Source organism: Neopsephotus bourkii, unplaced genomic scaffold (genome assembly GCF_033783945.1).
Source record: "Neopsephotus bourkii isolate Nb327-2 ecotype Australia unplaced genomic scaffold, CSIRO-AGI_Nbou_v1 NB_1250, whole genome shotgun sequence".
Classification (NCBI taxonomy): domain Eukaryota; kingdom Metazoa; phylum Chordata; class Aves; order Psittaciformes; family Psittacidae; genus Neopsephotus; species Neopsephotus bourkii.
Window position 1 is genome coordinate 2,642,955 of NW_026901735.1, and position 24,153 is coordinate 2,667,107.

General features: G+C 42.2%; 1 protein-coding gene across 4 annotated transcripts in view; it reads right to left on the reverse strand.

The window, feature by feature from the left end:
• PLCB1 (phospholipase C beta 1) overlaps positions 1–24,153 on the reverse strand; it is a 400,808-nt gene that overhangs the window by 74,436 nt on the left and 302,219 nt on the right. For all 4 annotated transcript variants that reach the window (XM_061364798.1, XM_061364801.1, XM_061364800.1 and 1 more), the window contains 10 exons: positions 23,895–24,072; positions 17,470–17,540; positions 16,776–16,872; positions 13,157–13,241; positions 11,944–12,068; positions 10,796–10,950; positions 9,120–9,284; positions 7,155–7,254; positions 4,270–4,374; positions 3,440–3,549 (listed from right to left, as the gene is read on the reverse strand). In XM_061364798.1, coding sequence (XP_061220782.1) covers positions 3,440–3,549; positions 4,270–4,374; positions 7,155–7,254; positions 9,120–9,284; positions 10,796–10,950; positions 11,944–12,068; positions 13,157–13,241; positions 16,776–16,872; positions 17,470–17,540; positions 23,895–24,072 — 1,191 coding nt within the window. The remainder of the gene's footprint in view (positions 1–3,439; positions 3,550–4,269; positions 4,375–7,154; positions 7,255–9,119; positions 9,285–10,795; positions 10,951–11,943; positions 12,069–13,156; positions 13,242–16,775; positions 16,873–17,469; positions 17,541–23,894; positions 24,073–24,153) is intronic.

The window sequence follows — 24,153 nt, forward strand, 5'->3', positions numbered from 1 at the left end:
TGCTTCATTGCAGCTTGTTGAGGAACTATTAATACCCTGTCAGGGTTGGACATAAACCATCTGTTTTCAGAAGCTAAAGCAGAAATGCGAGACAGGATCAGGAAGTGAATAGAGAGTAATTTTCACTACATCAAGCCATCTAATCTCATTAAAAAGCACTTTCTCTTCTCGTAATTCATCACACAGAATACCAAAGTAAACACGATTGTTCCTTGGTGGAGAGTATTTTTGGCTGTTTTTAAAACATGATGTAATCCAGCCTTGTAATTTAGTTTCAATATTCACTGAAATTGGTTTATATTCCATGTTACCATGTCTTCTGCAAGACAGTATACTTACTATGTAGAAAGATATGTACCCATAGAGGTATGTATCTATATGGTCTATTTTTATATACACGGAGGAAAGGAGCTGTGATGTACTGGGGCTGGGAAATCTAATGCAAGTGTAAGCATGGCCTCCCTAGAGAAAGCATCAAATGAACTGGATTTCCATTACTACAACTTGGTGTGATCACTATGATTTGCAAAATTATGCCTGAATTTTCAGTTTAAAGACCGGTATCAGCTATGTCGGATGCAGCTGCTCTCCTAGAGATGTTTCTGTTTACTTCCCCTGTCAAAATCATCTGATTTAACAAAGGAGCCAACTGGCTTCATTTGATTTATATCCAAGCACGCAAAACAATAGTTGCTACTTCAACACTATTTTATGGGTAGGAACAACAGGTCAGACACTCTGCTGCTTCCATGTCAGGCACATTATTGAGCCAGCAAGGCCTCCTGCCTTCCTGCCTCTGCAGTGGGAATTAACATACAGCCCCAGGGACATCACACCAGCAAAACAGCCAAAATGCATCTCACTTTGGCTAGTTTTGACCAAGCCCCTACACACTTCTGCTGCTGTGACTGCTGGGGTGAAAATGTGCAAGTTAGTTACATCAACTTACTTCAGGCTGGGACTAATTCACACCAACGAACATCCGGCAAATTGCTATGGCTTATTTCTCCTCTCTGTAAAGGACACCAGCCAGGGGAAGAGAAGGGAACCTTCACTACCTGCATGCTCATAAAGGTTTACTCTGTATTCAGACACTTACAGTTAAAGATGCAAACCCCACGCTTGGAGGTGTTACAATGCTTTCATTCTGAAAAAATACCTTTTCTAAGGCCAGGCTGACCAGAAAGCTAAGGGCAGGAATTCATATTATGGCAGGAACATATGAAACACACAGAAAAGTTGCTGTAACTTTTGTCAGTTCTTCACCATTCTGTATTTATGTTATTACACTGATCATTAAGAGGCAGTTTAACTTGAATCCTCAAGAAAGGCTAATTCATTTGTTCCAAACAATTCACTGTCAGGGATCTGATTTGACTACTGGCTTGCAAGAAGCCTGTGGAGCTTCCGGCAAAGATGCAGTTTGAACATCTAAGTAGCAAAGAAAACCCCTCAGTTTTCCTGCAACAAGCTGCAAGAACCCAGCTTAGACAAGTAAATGTGTGTGAAGGGAGGTGAAATCTGTGCTAGGAGACAGCACAGCTTAGCCCACAAACATTTACAGAGTGTAAATGTGAAGCTGTACATGGGAAAACTGAATCCAGGTGCACTTGTGTGTACATTCCTGGCAAACACACTTGGCTTTATTTAGCTCTGTTGCCAGTGAACTACTTGCAATTATTAACCGATGTGATTCTCCTGGGCCCATGTAAGTGATCAAAGCAGTCAGCCTGGCTCAGTGATGAAGAAAATGTTGTCATCTCCTAATACGATTCATTGCCCAGGATGGACATTTAGAAACAGAAGGCAACAGTGGTGTTTAGACTGCACTTAAAGCAGCAGTTTTGTACCTATCTCTTGCTATGGCACCTAACTGAACATCTAGACATTTTTAACATCACTACAATAATGGCAGTTTTCTCCTAACAGGTGTTTTTCTGCTACTCCAAAACAAGCTGCTTTATCCTATGAGCTTTCACAACAGATGGTAGCACTACCTGAGCACTAGAATTCATCTTTCCTTCTTCCCATTTGCTTTAGAACATACTCTGTGCCAGGGTGTTTCTAACTAACAAATAAGCCTGCACAAACCAGGAAAATCTGTACTATTTCAAAAGTAAAAATGACCTCCAAGGTATTTAAAGGATTATGGTAAAAAAAGACTTTGCTATTAAAATAGAATCTCATGTGTAGAGCGTCCTAGATAAATGTCTAAGATGCTATGGAGCATTTCACGGTGTCCTCATTCAGCCGAACTTGTGACACTGCACAAAGAGTGAATTGTTGGCCACTGAATTGTAATGACTTTCACTCATCTGGTCTGCTTTGGGAATGTATTCTTGGTTACAAAATCTAGTTCAGTGATGTTCTGCACATCTGAGAATTGAAGAAGACAGGTACCAGAGCTGAAGGCCGTCCAGGATTATAAAGCATTTCTCCATCTTCACTAGAGACCTGTACCGAGTGCCTTTTGATTCACAGGATGTGCCTAACATCTGACACAAGAGATCTCTGTAAGACAAGGTTGATATTTTCAAACACTGCTAAAAGGCGTCCCAGTGACAGTCTGGAACTAAGAGACTGAATGTTTGAATGCACAGAGTTTAACAGAAACCAAAGCTGAAGTGCCAGGACTCTCACTTATGCTCAAAATAATGTCTATGCTTTTGTTGGCACCACATCAATTAGACAGAAAAACAGGGCTTACAGGTTAGCCCACAGGTAATCCCATACACCCAAACCACACACCTAACAACTGCAAACGTGACGATCTCCTCTATGATCTCCTCCCTCCTCATCTTTCTTCATAAGATCTATCAAGGGTTGGATCAGTTGACCTCTGAAGGCCCCTTCCCAACTAAATTACTGTGTGCTTATACTGGGTTTCTTTAGGGCCTGTTTGCTCACATGGAATGTATAGAGACATCATAGTCTGAAATACATGAACACTTCTCAACAGAATAACCTCGCCAGGAAAAGAGCCTGGGACTGTGGAAAATGTGTGATATCTTCAGGAAAAGTTACTAACACTGAATTCTCTTTTTTGTAAGGGGAACTTCAGCATCACACTGGGAAACAACAGACAATGACTTATTAAGACTTCATATACTACATATACTACACAGCACATAACATGCTATATAACCAGCGCATACATAACCTGGTTTTTCATTCAGCTTTTGGTGTCTCTTTACCTCTGAACAGTCACCTGCTCCATACACAACATGCTGTTTGCAGTGAAACCACACACACAGCGCAACGCTTCTCGCTGTAATACACCCGAGTGTCATTCTGGGTGTATTTTATCTGAGATGTTTACAGGTGTTCAAGTAATCAACACATTCAATTCCCAAGACCTTTAAGTATTTGCCTTTTTAAGCGAAGTAGATGCTTTTAAATACTGTAACTTATTTTGCAGAGACTTTGAAACCTCCCTTACCTCTTTCTTTACTTCTTCTTCATCTTCCAGAGTCAGTGCAGCCAGTTGCTTAGCTCTCTGCTCCATCAAGTTCACATATCTGATTGGATTGGATAAGGCCTCGATCACATCTAGAAATAATGCAAATACTTCAGTTTCAAAGCCCTTATGTCATGATTCCTGCGGTCCTCAGGTTTTAAGAAAAAGACAGTGTTTTTCATACCAATCTGCTGCTGATAGCTACTCCTAGGTCCTCGAAACAGTGGAGGGGAGCACACCATCATGCACAAATACTCTAACAGGAACAGTCTTTGACTTTGTGCTTGGGTCTCAAGGATGTGCATTTTCTGCATGATGCTTTATGATGGATTTTCAAAGCTTTCAGCATCAGCCCGCCAGGATCCTGCTTCACATAAGGCAGTGAGGAACATTGGGCTTCTTAAAAATCAAACTGGCTATACAGAATACAGTGTGGTCTGTAAATCTACCCTTGTTTGGAGACAATTCCATAACACAACGCTGTACATTAAGCACGGCACTTTGCTTAGGAAACAATTACATACTACTGTGTCATGTAAGCAAACTTTCATTTGTGTTTCAATGGCAAATATCTGGGGTATTTCCTCCTTTAGAGTCATATAAGGCCTGCTGAAAATAAGAGCTGGCCTAGTCTTAAACCTCAGGCAGGTTGCTGTGAATCAGGCCCTCTTGTACAAGTGATGAGACATAATGATCCATCGGATGCAGAGGTGTGTACACAGGTCTGTTATCTCAGTGTGGCAACTCATCTACACCACGTGCATTTTGCATTTCAATTAACCTTTCTCAGTACGAAAACGTCACAGATTTACCTGCATAAGTATCAGGTACATAGTCCTTGACCTCTATGTACACAAAGAGAGCTGGCAGTGTCAAAGGTTGGTTCCTCTCATTCCTCAAACAGATGTAGTGATAGCCTGCAAAATAAGAAGCAACCGGTTCAGAGCATAAACTCTTCCACAGGCATTTCTAATGTAATTGTGTTATCATTTGTTATTTATAGTGTGGCTCCAGCTGAGCAAGCAACCCCAGGGACTCCTGGTAGGGAAAGATTTACCTGAAGGGCTCCAGAGGTAAGCATACAGACAAGGGACTGTTAGAAAGGCACATGACACTGCAGCTTAAAATCATGTTTTCCCTTCATTTTTACATCTGTGAATAACACTAAAAGTTGTCATTTCTACAATGATAATGCTAAAAATGATAGTTTTGATGCATTCTACTTTATTGCCTTCGACTGTTTTGGGTTTTTTTTTAGCTCTTCTTTAATTTTCAGAAGTGACCCTTGTAGTACTCAGGAATCTGAACAGCCAAGTAAAATTGAGGTGTAGTAACCCATCCACAACACAGTATCCCTTTGAAAAACCAGACACGGTGGCACTACATCTACAAAGTGTGTGCATATGAATCCTCTTATGTGACCAATCTTAGAAATATATCTAAAACCCAAAGTATTTTCAGGGTGTTTTGAAAGCTGGCTGTCTTGTAAGAGTGAGAACACACATTACTGAGCAGATTAGCTAAGTTAATGTCAAGGCACCACAGATGGGACAGTCTCAACCCCTTTCTCTCAGCCACCTACCATCATCCCCTGCTCTTCCTAACACTTTTCTGACTGCAGATAGGCAGCTCAGCAAGATAAAGTCTGGAAAAAGCAACCCTCAGAAATTGCAAAGAGTCTTCCATCAATTTAGCTCCCCCAGATGCCTTCCCATAAGGTCAGGTATATTAATGCCAGTTTCAAAGACAGTGATGGAAGTGCACAGGTTGGAATGGAAGGAAAGAACTTCCAGACCCAACGAACTCATACAAGAATTGCAGTGCTGCAAAGCTGCATCCTCTGCCTTGCAAACTGGTGCCTCTCACACCATGGCTGAAGCTGTTGTTGTAAGCCTGGCCACGGAGCCACATAAATGGGTAGCATCAGGGTACAAGTCATGAGCAGGATGCACCTATCTGGAGGATCCTCACTTGGCTCACGTGAACAACTCCCTGTCCAAGTAATGGCTCAATCCTTGCTTTGGGAATAATGGCAATTCTGTGGATTTGTATGACAGCATGATGCAGTATTCAATAATGTCTCAAGAAAGACAGAAACTATGTATTTCAAAGGTTTCTCTCAAGCTCCTTCAGCAGTTTGTGCACATTATCAGCATGAACACAAACTAAAATCAGCATGCTATAGAGTAATGATAACTGGAGTCGAAACAACAGAGATTAGGCCTGTGGGTAAAAGCTATTGGAAGTCCTTGTATGATTTAACACAGTGGCCTTTGTTCTAAAGAGCACAAGCTTAAAAGCAGCTGCGTGATTCAGTGCTCTGCTAAACGGACTCCGTGCTGCGGGAAGGGCAAGTGCCATGAAAGGCGACCAGCCGTGTTCACTTTCATGGGAAGAGGGAAATCCTTCACATCTGCCTTTGTCCTCTCCAATCACCTGTCCTCCTCTGCACTTTGAGGACAATTATATCCATTAAGCCAGCAGAAAATGCAGCTGCAAGAAAAAAGTTGAGTCTTCTGTTGCGTTGATAAACCGAGCTGGCTCACGACAAGGCTGTGGAGATTGGCAGAGCTGGCAGAACTGAATGGGCAGGGATGTGTGGAGAAGAGCAGGGTAGAGAAAAGGGAAGGAAAAGGGAAGGAGGAGTGACAACTGTTGAGGAAACCCTGGAGCAGTGACATGACCAGCAGCCACCTCCCCTGGCCAGCCTGTCTGTGCTTCCAGTGAGGCCGTGAGACCCACACCAGCTCAGGCAAAACCATCTGGAGCTCTTAGAAGGGCCTACCTCAAGAGAAGGGATTGGTTTATACCTTACCTGAGACCAGGTCTTTAGGAATAATATGAACAACAGCTAGGTACAGGGACACGTGAGTTTTGTGCTACTGCTGGGGCTGGCTGGATAAGATACAGGCTAGATACAGATATTCTTCCTTTTCCAGTGTGAGGGAAGCTGGGAGCATGTTTATGGCCCATATGCTTGCCCTAATTAATTTCCTCCCCTCACTGGAAGAGCTGGCACTGAAGTCGAATGCTTCTCTTGCTCAAAATTCCAGTGTCCCTGCATCTTTCCGAAATGTGATTTCTAACAAGTCTGTGGCCTGGAAAATAAGGGCTGAGTTTTTACACATCAATTTTCATTTAAGTGGCCACTAATTATAATAGAAATAATCTGATTTAGAAGAGAGCAGTACTGATTTTTTGGTTTGTTTGTTTTTATTTCCCCAATGAAGACAGAAGTAATTTTGGGTTGATTTAAAGCTATTACAGAGATCCAACAGCCTGTATATAGGTCAGTCCTTGCATGCATGTAAAAATTACATTAGAGGAGTGTATCTTGCTTCCTTTCCCAGCCATCTCTCATTGTAACAAATGTGATATCAAAATGGGCTGCTGCACTCTTTCCACTCAAAAGTGTGCACCTTTTAGCACAAATCTGTGAGTATGCAGTTATCTACTGGAGACAAGGAAGTGCCGACCAAGTGTCTCTGCTGCTTTAACTCTGTTGGCTTCTCTGGATCATCACAAATGGAAATGTCTGGTGAAATACGGTGTTTCCCTTTGCAAAGCTGAGATAGATTGTTTAAATCTCCAGTTGCTACAAATCTGCAGAGTGGCTGCTGAGTTACAGCAGCTGAGGTTCTGCTTTGCTGTTTCTTTTTCCTACACAACAACTGTCTCAACAGAGAACAAGGTTTACCTGGTCGAATTGCTGAGACTGGTAGTATCCGATGACCGATGAATTTCCCTCCTTCTTCATACACTGCTAGCCTCAAACATGCCAGGGAAGGCAAAACGACCTAGAAGGCAATACTGCTGCGTTATTGACTTTCTGCTCTGAATGAAACAGCTCCTTTCATAGGCAATATAGCAGACAAAGTTCAGCCTAGCAGACAGTAACAACTACACATCCATAGGAAGGTCTTACCATAAAGGAGGTCAGGGTGGGTGCACCTGCATGTCAACCCTCACAGAAGCATTTTTGAGTCATGAAACACTCACAGTATGTTGAACCCTGCAGTTTGACCCTCTGTTTTCAATGTGATACAAGGGACCACATCAGCTCAACTTCAAGCCCCCGTGAACACCACTGATTTCTGATCATTACTCACAGTACTATATGTTTTTTTCCTTTGTGCCAATGGGATTATTTACTGACTAAGAAAAGTCACTGACAGGCAGATTAGTGTTTGAAAACTCAACCTGCTTTGCAGAGTATGAATGTATGAATGACATGAACCATGCCAACCTCAGTAGAATGTGCTGCAGCTTACTCACTGGCTAGGCTAAAAGGATTTAACTAGGCAGGATGCTCACAAGCATTGGATGCTTTCATGGCACCACATAAGAAAAAAGTCCAAACAGTGAAAAAACACCCAAGAAATATGGAAAAGATTATAAAATTACTAATATAGGAATCTTTAATATTACTTTAAAAGATGTGTAGTATAATCAGTTTTCTTACTTATTACTTCTTATTGCAAATCTACATACAAATACAGGTATTTCTAACCTGGGCACAGATAGGTGTTATTTCAGCACATATGCCAAAATTTATCTAGATGATGAAAGGAAAAAGGAAAAAGAAACAAAAAAAAGCACCAATCCAAACCTACGAGCTTCTCTATTTATTTTCAACATCACTAAAAATAGCACTCTATGCTTCTCTGAGCACAGAGGCAGTCAGGCATGATCGTTAACTAAATAGAGAAACGAAGTACACTAATTAGAAGTTCATTACAGAAGAAAAATGCTAGCCATGTTTCCAAACTTAAGCTTGGGCAGGCTGCCAAAGGAAAGTCATTCAGAAGGCCAAATATTCAGGGAAAAGGGCTGCACTCCCTGGAAAGCAGGGCTGACAGTACCAATTGTGTAAACACCTCTGTGAGCTACGTTTGCTGAAGGAAATATAACACACATTGGTTTACAAACACCTGGAGTCAGGATCCACTTAACCACAGGGCCCAATAAGCAAAACCCTGAGACCCTATGAAAAAGCTGGCTGTGAGTGTATTGAGAAGCACAGTAAGAAATTCACACTGCACAACCCTCAAACATGCTCAGTATTTTCTTCTCCCTCAAAGTTTAAAGAACTGAGTCTGGATAATATTGTTCAAATTGCACGAGTAACTCAGGAGCCTATGTCTCACTTCAAGTGGATGGGATTTATGTTGTCTCATCACCTGGGTTGTATTTCTATAGCACAATGGAGCGCTAAGGAGAGAGAACAGATTGCTTTTGATGTGCTAGCTCGGACAGCCAGGGTGTTACTCACATCCTCCTGCTCACAGGATACCAGGAGGGCTGTTCAGGCAAGGCAAAACACCATGGTAATTCAGCTGAACTGCTGCTGGGAGCTGTGCTTGCTCATCAAGTGGCACTGCAGTGTGCCATGCAGATGAGCCTATCAGCGTCTCACTGATTCCAGCTGTGTCAGTGAAACAATCAAGATGACTTTAAACTCATTAACGTCATTAGGAGCTGGCACAACTAGATTAGCAAAATTACACCCTACGTGGTTAACAATAAACAGTTTAAGAAATACCTATTCAAAATCTCTTCTTCTTTCTAGCAAATGTAAAGTTTCAGTAAACCAGAACATTATGCTACTGGGCAGTGATAAATCAAGCACGATGCACTTTTGAGAAGCAAGTGTTACACTGACCTTCTTAAACACTATGGTTTCTTCTTCCCAGACAGGATTAACTGCATTGCCTTGAGAGGTCTTGGTCTTCAAAGCTTTTCTTCTTGTATCCACAGGTAGGCCAAACATATCCACTTCTACATAGGTACCCACTTTTTTATCAGAAAGAAACTGACCTGAAATGATCTAAAACCAAAACAAAAGAGGATCACTCGAGACCGCTTGCAGGATTAGGAAATGAGTAGCTGAAATACAGATGGAGAACTCTCATTAATGATCAGATAGTATGCATTTAAGATAAAACCAAACTAAAGCCAAAACCACAAGAAACAAACCCCGCTACTGTTTAATATTGTAGACACAGAAAAAACAAGTTATGAGGCCTGGTTTCCTGTGACCCTGTGGTCCTGAATTCCCCTATGAGCGATAATGTGGCTGAGATCATGCTGCTGCCCTTCCCTCAGCAGGAATACTCATTTGGATCTCCTCCTCAATCCAGCTGCCTATTTCCACAACACAGTAGCTTCAAGAGCTCTAATTTCTATTCTAGTTTTAACAACAGCTTCAAAACCTGATGGAAGACAAGAGGTACAAGCAGCAGAGGAACCACACATGCTTTTGACAGCAAGAGAGAAAACAAGCTAAAAAGTTGGTATTCTAATAAGGTTTGCCTAAAACAACCCTTAATCTGTTCTCAGGTGTACCTCGTGTGGGCACTGACATCGTAACCAACAGACTCAGCAAGTAGGTGACTTCTGAGAGCTGCTTCATGAATCCTGGATGCCCCTTCCTGTTAAAAATGCTGTGCATCTCCCTAATAGCTCTTGAATGACTTCCACCTCCATTTACTAAAATTGCAGGAGAAAGTGCCTCTAAACCCCAGCAGGAACTGAAAGCTTTCATGATTACAGGTCACCATTAAAGGTCATTCCCACACAGGCATCTTTATTTAGCCATGCATTGGTAAAACCAGAGTATTACCTTATTTATATCCCTCCCAGCACTGCTCTGCTACACTTGTGTCTGCAGCCTGAGAGGAAATACTTGTTTTCTCTCAGTGAAAACAGGAGGATATTTTGCAGGTGGATTCTATAATACAGGTGCTGTTCTAATGGAGAAGTCCATTAAAGGAATAACAGGATTTCAGAAAGTTTATGTTTTTAATACTAGAGCTAAACCAAGTATAAATGAATGGTCCTGTCATAGCCAATGCAACCTCTCCCTCTAAACATTCAAAGAGTTCTCAATCTGAGAGATCCTTAAAAAGAAGCAAAGCAGCTTGGCAATGAATTGCAGCTGGCATTTATGGTCCCACAGTTCTGCTGGAGAACTTAATAGGGAACCAGAAAGTGTATTTGTACTAAACAAGGTAGTGTTCTATTCCAGTCCAACCTACCGCTTCGTTAACAGCAGGTTTTAAATTTAGCCCTTTGTTACTAAAACCACAGCCAAACTACTCTTAAATCCATTCACTTCCCAATTATGTCTATGGAAAAGAAGATATGCAATAAAAATACATTTATTTATCCTTCAATATGTAATGTGAGTCAGAGTTTAAAAATGAAACATCACTCCATGAAATGAAATGCATCTTATTCTCTTGAGTTGGTATGGTTACGTGCTAGGGCATTGCACAACAGGAATATATGTATGCTCTGACGCTATAATGAGAGCATTTTCACCAGCTGCATACATACCTTGACAGACAAGGTGTTAGCTACTATTCCATCCACTATACTTTCAGTAAATGGATCAAAGTGTTTGTCTGGTCTTCTCATGAATTCTGGCTTTAACCTGTAGCCACTTTTGCCATTGTACTCATACATTCCCATGTTTATTTGCATAGACAAATCTAGGTGTTAAAAACATTGATAACAGTTATGTTCTGAATAGATAATTTTAAAAAGCAATGAGATAATAACAATTACTGTAATTTCAAACTGACTGTAATGTAAAGAGCTATATGTCTGTTGCTTAAAGGTTTCAGATGTGATTGTGGCCATCCTCCTGTATTCTTTAGACATGAAAAAGGCATCTTTAAGATACCTTTCAGAGCCTACTCAATAGAAAACATTTTCACACTTTAAAAGAAGCCTTAACACCGAGGCGTTGAGTCCTTCAGTGTTGTACTGATCGTGCTGTTGTACCCAACCCAGCAGAGTAGTTATGCTTCAAATCCCTTCTAACATCAGATGCTGGGTGCCTGATACTTGACTGAAACTGGCCCAAAAGGGTTTTTATCACTCTGCAGACTCCCAGCCTGCGTGGAGTTTTGCTTTCAAAGCTGTACATGGGCACAACTGGACAGGAAAAAGGGAATGATACCACAGTACCGTGTGCCCAGAGGCAGAACATGGTGAGGATATGTCCTGGAATGCAGCAGATGGAAATATTTTTATGTCTCAGAACAGACATAGCCTTGGACAAGAACACATTCCATTTAAACAAGGACTTGTGCACCTAGGGGACAAATGTCTTTGTTTCTTAAAAACTCACTTTTAAAGTGGGATTTTCTATTTAAGGCCCTTATGTCTTGAAGTAAGGAGATTTTCAAGGGTCAGGAAAAAAATCCCTGCCAGATCTGAGATGCTGCTCACTGGTAACCACTTACAAATGATGACAATGTGGGGGGCATATGTACGCATATTATACTAATTACAACATGGTAGTTATGAAAATTCCAAGTTAAAAAGCAAAAAATGGTGGTAAAGATGTGAGTTAACAGCTCTGCAGTATCCTTCAATCACCAAACATCTTTTGATGCATAAAGCCTTTCCTACCTACAAATCAGAAACTGTATCAGAGAAGTGGAAATGTACAAAATGCAGAGACCAGCATAACTTACCTACAGTTTGGAAGTTAAGAGCAACCATTTGGCAGCCAGCGTTCCAGAAGACTTGTGGCATGTAGTTGGAAGAATCTACACGTGTTCCCTTGGGGTAAATTCGGCTTAGCTGCATTTTGTTATATCTAAACGGTGAGTAGTTAAGATATAGTACCTGTGACAGAAATCACTTTGCAGAGAGATGCAACTGCAATATTTAAATGCAGGTGTTCTTTACAGAATGGGGGGTCCTTATTGGATTTCAGAAACCATAATGCTTCCAGAGGTCCACAATTTGGCAGGAGGTATGATAAATATGGGGTAACTAAAGGTGCTGTTTGTTCCTGTATAGAGTACTCAAAATAAGCAAGGAAATAGCACAGGCATATCCATAAAAAATCACATTCATAAAAGTCCATTTATCATTATGGTTATTAATTTGGGATTTTCCTAAGCTTGCATTTATAGAGGCCAATGAGCTGTAAACAGTGCATCTTCTCTGGACTGCAGACAGATGCTCAGTTAAGAAGTGCTCTTCTGGAATAAGCATTAGAACTGACCCTTACATAGAGACAGAAACGATGAGTGTGCACTTCTTACAGCTGAGTCTATAAATCTCAGAGATGAGAACATGCTGCAGGTTATCTGTGGAAGTAGCTTTCCATTAATCTTCATTGAGGCAGTATTTTATCTTGACCATTCATTCTTAACTGCAGCCATGATGAGAGATACTGAGAAACAGGAGAAGGTCTGTGCAGGATGGTCTTTAGCTTTTTCTTTAAGTTATTTAACCCCTCTCCCATTCCAAATCATGTGAAAAGGGAATTGTGTGGCAATAAAACTGCTCAATGCTGTTAGAACTAGAGGCACGATGAGAAAGCAAGCTTTCTGATATGACTTTGCAAGAAACCAAGTCAGCCACACTTTGACATTTGCTCAGCATAAGTCATACCACCTCATACAGGATGATAAATTTAATGATGGGAATACGAAGTATCAGATCTCCAATGTGCAGTTTATGCCTGTTCCCTCTAGTCCTAGCCCACAGCACGAGGACTCATGCCAGCTTTTAAATTAGCTCACCAGACCTCAGGCCAATTAATTCATCTCTGAAGACAGTCAGATGTAGAGATTTCATTTGGGATCCCTATCTCCCCAGCTCCTGTCTCCAGGTTTCAATAAAGCCCTGTAACAGATGTCAGATATAGGAAGCAGCTAAGAAAGTCAAGGATACTCCACAAATTCCACAGGAGACTTCGTCAGTTGCTCGAGCCCTTTCGTTTCCACAAAGGAAGACATTTCAAAGCTTTTGTTGCGTTCTGGAAGTTCACAGGGGAAACAAAACCAGTGACACGTTAGAGCATGAAATCCTATGTGATCCACGAGCTGCAAACAGCTGGTTTAGCCTCGGTCCCTGTATCCCATCACTAGCTCAGTTCGCCTTGATCCCAAAGAATTTACACGCACAACTGTTTGCTGGCAGCAGTAAGCTCACTCTGCACATACTCAGGAGCTCCATCTTTAGCATTGCCCAAATTAAGGGCATTGGTACTGCCTGAGATTGCTGCTGTGCAAGTTATCAGTGCACAGGCAGGGATCTCTCATATTTGCTTGCAAAACACCACGCTGATATATTTGAGAGGTAGAGCCCAAAGCTCACACCTGCGATGCAGAGGTATTGTAGCAGCTTTTGTGGGGAACAGAGAGAGCCCTGCTGGATCTCTAGATTGTCTTTGCAGGCAGATGCAAGGGCTCTGAGCCAATTTGGAGCAATAATAACTAATGACTGTGTCAGATTAAACTAAGCAGTGCCCTAGCTGTGCCTACAGCGGTTCTCGTTATGTTCACTATGTCAGGATAAGGTCACATCTGTCTCAAACAGTCATGGAATCACTGCTATCTAATGAAGCCTGAAGGTACACTCCTGTGTCCCAGCTGGTCTTCAGACCCAGCCACAAATGAATATCTAACTTCTATGACCTTTTTAATTTGGTCAAACTTTCTGGCCTGACAGTGGTGAACTCTCCTCCTAAGTGTATAACTCAGCAGGGCTAAACATTAATTTGTGTATCATTTGTTCCACACAACTGATACCCATGACGTCTGCACAGCCTGTCACTGTGCCCGTGCAATATGCTATAGCAGACAGCCTAAGTCAAAACCCTCCCAGCTTCAGTATTTTTTCCTTTACACTTTCACACAGGAGGTGAGGATTCCTGTAAAATAACAGCTTAATCAGCTCTGGAGATTGCCTTCAAAGAGCCAAAGCACCGGGAGGTCATATCCATTAGATACCAGCACTGCTCTCTTTAAAGATAAGGGAAACAGTGCCTGCATTGAAACATGAACTCTCCAGCCTCACCACTTCACTGAAAGCAAACAATAAGGCAGAGAAAGGCTTGCCCTTATCCGGTTTTTAAAGTAATTGTGCTGCAGTATTCCCGGGCCAGCAAAGCGGAGAGCCTGGCCAGCTCCCTGAAGTCAAACTGCGAAGCTGCAGGAGAGGGGTAAAACTGAACAAAAGCACTTGTCTTGCAGAGAGAAACAGGACAGAAACAGGTGGGCACTCTCCTTATAGGAAGCCAAAAAGGAAGCAGTGGATCCAAAGAAATAAGGAGCAAGATTGCTTGGGCCAATGTGAGAGGAGAATGTGCTGGCAGCCTGTGAGCTACAAACTATTCTCAGTGTATGTTGAAGAAACGGAGGATGACTCTGGTGTTCCAAAAGTGACTCTCTCCCTCTAGGAGAGGTGGGACTCTGACTTTATTACAGTCCCTATTTCTATTTAGCAACCATTACACTATTGCCATTATTCATAGCTGTTATCTCCTAATGGCAAAAGATTCCTGCCATTCCCTAGAGGTTGCGCTCCTACCACTCCTCTTCCTTTCCAACACGCAATATCCTTTCTCCAGATTCTGTTCCAGGCAGCTCACCTCCATCTCCGCTCTTTATAAAGACATTGAGATTGTTCTTATTCCATCCTTCCCCCTTACTAATGGAACAGCACTAGCAACACACATACAAATTGGTTTTTTGTATGGTGATGCTTGAATTTGTTGTAGTAATATCCTGTATCTCTCAGCCTTATCTTAAAGTAGAGCATCTGTAGGAAAACAGAGCTTGGAGCTGTTAAATGATTCAGTTACTAAATGTCCAGGGCTTAATCAAAGTCCTAATTAAAACACAAACAATTATTTCCTTGTAGTACATGGAGAGGATTAAGAAACCTGCTCTTTGAAGAACAGACTGTGCAGGAGAGGCATTTCTCTCTCATGATACACTACACTGCGCTGTCTTATCAGGAGGAAGTCACTATGGAGTGAATTAACATCTTATTGAAAAACTGCCTGAAATACTTGAAAAAATAGAGTTACAGATATTTGCTGTCAGAGATGGAACATATCTGGTGAGGGCAACCAGAGGACTGTTACAGACCCACTGCTATTCAGTATTTTGGTCAAGTTGGATGCAAGGCCAGAAAATGCACCTTAATAATGTGCGAATGACAGAAGCAGTGAGGTACCATTATCACCGTGGAGGCCAAGATCACACAGAAAACCAGATTCTGAATTAGACAAGAAAAATGCTGTAATCTTGAAATGATGAAACACCCTTCTTTATTCTGCTCATCTTTGCTGAATTTAATGAAGATCCAGCAGTGAGGCCAGGCCAGGACTATGACCAAGATCCACAAGTCATGCTATCAACTACACTGCTAGCAATATTTACCCATAGGACCACTGCTTCAAACAACCAGCCATATGTAACACATAATATGAACTCCTGAACATTATGTATTCACTGAAACAGTGATCAAAGGTCACAGCAAGACTTGGGATAAAAACCATGGACATCAGTTCTTTCATACAGACAAAACTCAGAAAGGCACCTGAGCAGAAGAAAGCTACACAAGACGATTTCCTAACAGCTGCATCAACTTGTCCTGCTAGGATTCACATGGCTTCCTTTCCAGAAGGAATATGTCCTTCCCACTGCATTCATGTAGCTCTCATTAGAACTAGAGGAGATTACAAACATCCAAAGGGACACTACTATAGGCATCATCTCTGCATGACTTTGTGAATGCTTGTGTGTATGCCTGTATAAATACCCACATACAAATGAACAAGTAGATAGCTTCTGATATGTTTTATTATTCATCAAGAGCAAATGTGAAATCCTGTATACAGATAGGGACTGAGCACCGAATACCTGCCCTCTGCCAAGGCCTCCACAAATCCATATTAAAATACACTTCTTTAACTAAAAAGCACTAAGAGCATATTGAAACCTGTCAAAACAAAGTGAAAAAGGGCACACAAACAGCAGGGGGTTCTGCACCAAGAAAAGAAAAGATGCTGCAGTGTTTACTGAGGATGCCACTGAGTGCATTCCTAGCAAGGCATCTTCGGTAAAAGCCAGCAGGGGATGAAATTATGGCCTTTTCCATACAATACAGAGAGGCAGGAAAGAGTACATCTGCACAGGGGAAGGGCAGACTCTGTTTATCCTTAATCCTCTGTAAACAGAGGCAAAATAAGATCAAGCAGCACTTGCTTGATCTGCAGGAATATGTATGATCACTTTCTCTAACTGCTTAAGACATGGACAACAGTATAAGAGCACAGTTTAAAAGGTGTCTTTGAAATGACTGCTGAAGGTCGATAGTTAGACTAATACAGGTTTCAGAATGAATATGGGTTTATTTGGCTGAATAACAGGGAAAACCCTGTGTCTGTGTGCCTGCACCTAACTCATAGGGAGCCAAGCAGCATTCCTTCAGAACCTTCTTCCGAAGACTTCCCAGGTAATTTCCAGTATAAGATGCTGCTCATGCTTAGCTTACTTACTTTTTGATACTTCAAATGACTCAAACTTCACAGGCTGAATGTAGTTCACCAGGTTAGACATCTCTTCAGTGGCCATAGCCTCACTTCCAGCAGTACCCTAGGACACAGAAGGGAAAATGTTGCAGTTTTGATCTCTTCATGGTGGCCAGAGGCCACAAATACCAATGCCCAGTTTTCTATCAACCATGATATTCCTCATTCATCTCTGCTTAGTGAAGTCAATGCCTCACATAGGCAGCTTCACACAGTAAAGAAGAAAATTTGCTATAAAATATAAATGTTTAATTAAACTGCTGCTATTTACATTCTTTCTATGTGGCTCCTAAGGAAGGGACTGAATTACCTTTACATGTATGTAGAGCTGAGCGCATCTATCAGTACTGTTGGATAAATAATAAACACAGCTCTAAGGTTTTCCTTACAACAATGTTAGGTACACCACAAGCAAGTGTCCAAAACAGCTCCGCTGTGGTGCTATTAATTCTTATTCGTGATAAATAAGATGTAGTATAAATAACCAAAGCAAAGATGTGCTTCCAAATCGATTAACAACCAACTTCAGAAAGTTGGTGGTGTGTTTCCCTGTGTTCTGCCTCCCTTTCTCCACTAGATGGTAGTCCCACTCCTGGCAGCACAGGCCAACCCCCAGCTACTGGAACCGACCCATCACTATAATCCGTATCTGTGCCCTTACTTCATCCATCGACGACTTTTTACAGTCATCATAATAGTCATCATCATCATCGCTCTCAATATCTGCTTCACCTGAAAAGTTTTAAGAGAAGAGAATTACTTGAAGCAATAGTTATAATTACCAGAAATAAACTGAAGAAAGATGTAAAGTAGAACTGCTTAAAGGAGGTGACATCAAACGTGGTTTTTGACACAGCACAAATCAAACACACTGTCTCAAGGGATCCATCCATCTTCAGCATTGATAAGTTCTTACTGCCCCACCAAACAAAACTCTTCCTCTGCAGCTGCTGGATGCTCAGTGTTTGGAAATCATGGGGTAGGTATCAGTACTGAGAAGGGAGCATTGTGGGGTGTGCAGTGTATGGGTATGGTATCACAAACTACTCTGAAGAGATGTTTCCATGCTTGGAACACAGCCCTGGGGTTTGGGAGGTGCGAGTTCAAACTCCCTCCCTGCTGCAGGACCTCCACGAATACCTCACCCGCTCTGGGAAGCCCACACAGCATGAATGGGGTGAGGAAATCACGCCTGCAAACTGATGAGATTCTCATGTGCTGTGGCGTCAAGGGCTGTGCAGCGGAATCCATCTGTTCTGAACACATCGCAAGCCATGGGCTGAGGTAGCGCAGCTGGGAGGATCTGGCACAGGAGCCCAACTGCAATAGCTCGACTTCAATTACCTCCACAGGCTGCCTCGGTGTGCCTTACATGAAGGAGCCTTATGGCATAGCTCTAATACACCGGCTGAGGGCAGTGCACATCAAGTAATGTAAAGAAGATGCATGAGGCTCATGCTTTCCCTGAAAACGTACTGGTAGAGTAAACGGGACCAAATGAAACACCTTTTACACCTTGCTCCCAATTGCGGTGTTCTCATCCAATCAATATGGGCAAGACACAGATTCTTTATTAATTAACAAATGCCTCCCCTGACCTCCGAAGTGTTTTCATTTGGTTGCACCAGCAATTAAACTATGAAGGAATATAGCAAGGTTATCCTTCCCTTTCATGACTCCTCCTGTGGGTCTGGCTGTCATAAAGTCTACACTGTGCATCCTAGGAAGAGTCTGGAAAAGCAGGTTTAACGTACACTGCAGTCCCTTATCCACACCTGTAAGGCTGACAACTCTCCTTAAGGACCTTACTCCACAAACCTTCCGGCTTTCTTCAGCAGTGCCACTTTCCTTTTGGCAGCACTAATCCCTGTGCAGCATTCCCAAACTCTCCAGAGACTGGTAATTCAGTCTCAGCTCCTCCTGTCAATTTAGAGTTTAATCCAAAGCCCACTGAGTCAATAAAGAAACTCCTCTTTGTTCCAGAAGGCCTTTGAATCATGCCCAGCAGGCCCCCTCTGAACACAGAGAGCACATATGAGTGTGCCTTTCACAACCAAATGATGACTACCCAGGCTCTGTTTCCTTCCAGATGCAGATGTTGAAATGTCAGCCTTTTATTCATGCACACATTTCTTCCTGAACATTTCATTGAAGAAAATAACAGGATTGCTCAACAGGCTCAAGGGATGGCTCAGGGAACCTCAGCACATTGCAAAAAGCCAGCTGAGCTCTCACAGGGTTTGCAGCGACAATCTTTGGATGGGAAGCTCTCAAATTGATTTAACCAGGCTGGCAAAACAACGCTTTGCACAGTCCACAGAATGAGGGATGTGGGCAGATTTCAGCCGACTTGCACTGCTGAGGTACCAGGTAGATGATAGCTTGTTCTTGCGAGAAGTGCTCAGGGAGGGAAGTACATCACAGGAGAACTCCCAAGGAGATCAGATCTCATTTTCAAGTTCTGCATCAGACAGCAAAACCAGCACAAATAATACACGGGACTGCAAACAGAACAAGAACTAGTATGTGTTTTAGGAAGCATGACTACATCTGCATTGCCTTTCACCCAGCAGCATGGTCCTACCCTCAGACTGAACCTTCTTTTCCCGTTACACTGCTGGGACACAAAGTCAGAGCAAGTCTTGGCCAGGCTGAGGTATCTTGTACTGTGGATGCCTTCGTGCTCACCCCCCCACAGAGGTGGTGGGATCAGGTCCATGTCATCACTCCTGTCCCTTCCCAGGAGGGCACAGACACTGTGGATCATAAACGCACGTGCACTGGCACATGCAGCTGTGCTGCAGGTCAGTTCCAGTGTATGTATGTGTGAGCTTGTCCAAGGGGCAATTAGCTGTAATGGCATAATTACTATTTGCATGTAGATGGGACTACAAACCCAGGCCAGGCCAGGGCTTCTCCATGCTAAGTGGCATACAAATACAGTGAAAACAGACAGCCCTGCTCCAAGGGCTTGCCCTCCAAGTATGAGAAAAGAGCTTGCCCATGGACAAAGGCAGACAGAAGAATATCAAAGTATAAAAAGATAATTGCTCTCTAGCACAATAGGAAAGTTAGATTCTGTCAACTGCTTATAGGCAGAAGAGCCCAGGAAACTTCTCAGCAGAGTAATAGGGCAGTTTCAAGGATGTTTTCAAGGCACTGCTCCTGCTGAGTGGGGCAGCCTGGGGAAGGCAGAAAACTGCTCATGGGGTAATGTAACAAGTGTACAAAGGAGGCTGAATCCCAACTGACAGGTTAAGAGATTTGGAACTGTAATACTGAATGGAAGATGATTAGCAGAGGGCTGGGAATGACAAGCCAAATCCCTATCACCAAGGGTTGAGGAAGCAGAGTGCTAAATATTATCCATTCTCACCATGCCCCAGCAGCGTGACAGATATTGAGAGCCTAATAAAACAAAAGGTTACCCATTGCTTGAAATGCAGAGGAATTTGGTAATCTGCTTTCTCAGACCCCTTTAAAGCAGCAGACAGAATGGATTATAAATGCGGTACTTGATGGTGCAGCTTGTTAGCTTGATAATGCTTAAGCGGCCACCAGCACCTTCTGGGGTTTTTCCCCACAGGCTGTGCAGGAAAAATGAAATTTATTCAGTTTCCTGAACCCTTTTGCTTTGTACCAGTGGGCCACAGCCTCTGCTGGCAGGCAGCAGCAATGTACCAATGCATTTACATACACTGAGGCACAAACCTTTAACCCAGTTTTCTGTTCAGTCACTGTGAAATGATGGAGCCAATTCTACCCTCTCTCTCATTGTCTCCCCATGACTGTTTCCTTGCAGCACCCACTGCTCTGAGGAAAACATCATTCTATGAATGAGAAATGAACAATTTGCTCAAAAACTGAAATACTGTTCATTTGATGAGTTTTGGCTACTTTCTGTTTAGGCCTGCAAATGTTAAATGCAGAACTGCCACCGTTCCTTTTGTACTGTGATGTGACTGTTTTGAAAACCTTGCTTATTGACTTCCATTCATTGTGCTAAAGCAGCCAGGTCCAAGATGCTTGTTTACCAAGACTGCAGTCTGTCTCACAAATGTTATCTCAGAATGTCTTTTGCTGCTTTGCAAGCCTTGCTGTACCTTTAGAGAAAGCTTTTTCCACTGACAGACATAATACCCTCGTGAAGTTACTTACATCGCTTTCATGGACATCCCTCAAGCCATTCTGCAAAGCTCATTTCAGAACTGGGTTTTTAATTATTGCTATTATATCACCACCACCTAGCTGTCATACAGGATGTTTTATAAACATAACAAAAGACTGGGTTATTTGGCTTTACATCTAGCCTCGAGCGATGTAAGACACATTGAAGCTTGCTATCAACTGAAGTACAGATCTCCCTGGTTTTTTGTACTGCTGTGATAAAACTCATTTGAAATCTCAAGAAGGCTAAATCAGCCCAACTTTCTCCTGGAGATCAGCAGTAATGCTGACAGGAGCTAGACAATAAAATACAGGTTTTTAAATTACATGTTCATCTTCCCAAATGTAAAGATTATATTAAGGTTGGAGTATTGAAACACTTCATGTAAAGAAATGTGAAGAACTGGGTTTCCTTTAGTGAATCTTTAATTCCATTACTCCTGCCATGCTGCAGAAATAAACTGGTACTGAGTATGATGCTTGCACTGCTCCAACAAGAAACTGGTACTGGGTATAAAGGAGCATAATGTTGCCTTGCTCCAGCATTACTGTTGCTGGTATTGAGAAGCACATAAAGAATGAGGCAGTGAAATGAAGGGTGTCATGGTGACTGTTGAGCACTGCCAATGGAACCACGCTCTTCACTAGGTCTTGCCACAGTGGTCTTATCAAATGGTGAAAAATTCTATATATATGTTTTTAAATGCTCACACACAGAAACATGGAACCTGATTCACAGACAAGCTGCATGCTCAGAGCTGTAAAGCTGTAGCTGAAGTCTCTGGTTTGTGCTCTGAATACTTAAAGTACTCTTGAAAACTCAGACCCTGGATGCTCCTTTTTGGTCACCCCTAAACTGTTGTTAAGCTCCCTCTTAAGTCTTAAGGACTCTGCTATCCTTAAATTAAATTGGTTGAATATTACTTCACTCCCCACTGTTATTGTTGAGATAAATTCACTGCTATTACTCAAGGTTCATATGCAGCCTGGATACCCCCACTGAAATTCACTGCAAGATGAGGATGCTACGTATATCTAGGATCAAGCGTTAAATGACAGTGAAAGAAAACACATTGACTAACTGCATTCTCCAAAAGAGGCATAGGTCCTGATGGAGGAACAATGGCCAAAGGAAGGATTACCAGTAATGCATTTTGGCAGTCACACACAAACCAAGGGACCACATCAATTCTGCAATCTCAGTTTAGCCTCTTCTAATTTGTAAGTGTTCATTTTCATAATCTGCAGTTGACAGAGGTTGTTCTACAGACAATAGCGACATAATATTCACAGTTAATTTGCCAAATTACAAATCCTGCTATGGGACTGACCCCCCACCTTACATTATCATCTAGATTCATAGATTTTTTTCCAAGGTATGCTCATAGAGAGGATCCTGAGAGACAAAGCTGTCCCCTTCTCTGCAGACCAGGCACTCAGAAAGCAAAGACATACACTTTGCCACTGGGTTCTCACTGTGTGCTGGTAACAGAAATGCAGAGTTAGGAACCCAGGGTTGATTTCAAGTGTTGGAAAGGAGTCAGTTGGCATCACACACTTCTGTTGCCTGGGATCTGACTAAAGCAAATCAAAGAAACAGCATTAAATCATTGCTGACACCAGGATGAATCTTCCTTTGAAAAGCAAGGCCTGCTCCAAAGCATGCCCTTTTCAAAGTTTCTTAACACAATAGTTGAAAACTCTCTCTTTGCTTCTAATAGGATTAGCAATGTTATCCACAAATACAGCAGGATTGTTTTTAGCTGTGATTCAGCTGGAGGCAAAGTGCCAGCACAAAACTTCCAGCTTAATTAATCAGAAAAAATTACAAACAATGGAAAAAAGGTTTTTTTTAATGGCAAATGGTAATGAACTTATATTCTAGTAGAGCTTCTAATTTGCTTAGAAATATTCTCCGCTACTGGGGCATAAATGTGTATGCTTCCAGCAATCCAACATTTTAGTCTTAATAGGAAGAAGAAATTCTAGTGCAGGGAACAGACCCTGGGCTATGCATCAGGATATAGAGATTTTGCTGTCTGCCCAGCTGCTCATCTGCTCCTGTGGTTCAGAGCAAATCCTTTATCTTTTTCTCTGGACTTCTCTTTGTCTTTTCTGGTTAGGTTTTAAGCTCTTCAGGACAAAGAGCATCTCTGACTGATTTTGGCATACCAACACTCACAGTGGTTCCCTGTAGATCCCATAGGCGTTACCAGAACATATGCATTACATTTCAGTAACTTTTTTGTTTCATTTCTGTTTTAAAGACTTTGCTAATAATCTTAATGTAATAGCCTGCTTTCCATTGGCTCCATTCCCTATAATTCCTGATGGTAATAGTATTTATTTGCAGTATTGTTTTTGCCTGTTTCCATCTCTGGAACAGAAGAATATCTTACTGCACTTTGCACAGAGATCTGTGAAATCTTCCCAACTAATGCACGACAACAGCAGGTTGAGCCTTGCCTGCCTGAGGAACAGATATCTCATTCAGCTACCCTAAAGCTTAAGACACTGCAGAACCACTACAGATCTCCTGAGCAAGGGGTTTAATCTGAAAGGGCACCAAATGGTAGGCACACCTCAGAGGTAACAGGAAAAAGAAAACATGCCTATTTGGTATTGGGCTTGGGCACACAGAAAAGGCACCCAAGGGTGAAGGAGTTGGCAGCTTCCTCTACTTCCTAAGCAACGCAGACAAATGTTAGTACACATCACTGGGCTTCAGGTCACTCTGTAAGTTATTCCTCAGCCACAAGCCTTCACAGACTCCTGGATCAATGACAGCATTGTTTCCTACTGAGTGTGGCCAATGGTGTGTACCTTTACCTTGCTAGAGCAGTGTAAGTGGATGGAATTATACCTGTAATTGAGCATTTGTGTTCTAGGGAGAAATACATGTGTGGGTTGAATTCGTACCTGCTCCAGGGGAGGAAGGTTCAAACATACTGGATGTATCACTGCATGTGTTGGAAGCTTGCTCCGAGAGCTTCTTTTTTGCACTTCCATCTGCAGACTTATGGGACTTCTTTTTATTCTTCACCAGAATTTTGTACATTAAATCCATTGGACTTGGAAGAGGAACCCCAGATTCAAGCTTGCAGAAGAAGGAAGAGAAATGTGTTACAACAACAAAAGAAAAGGGCTCATGGCAGTTTCTTAGGGCCCACATGGTACA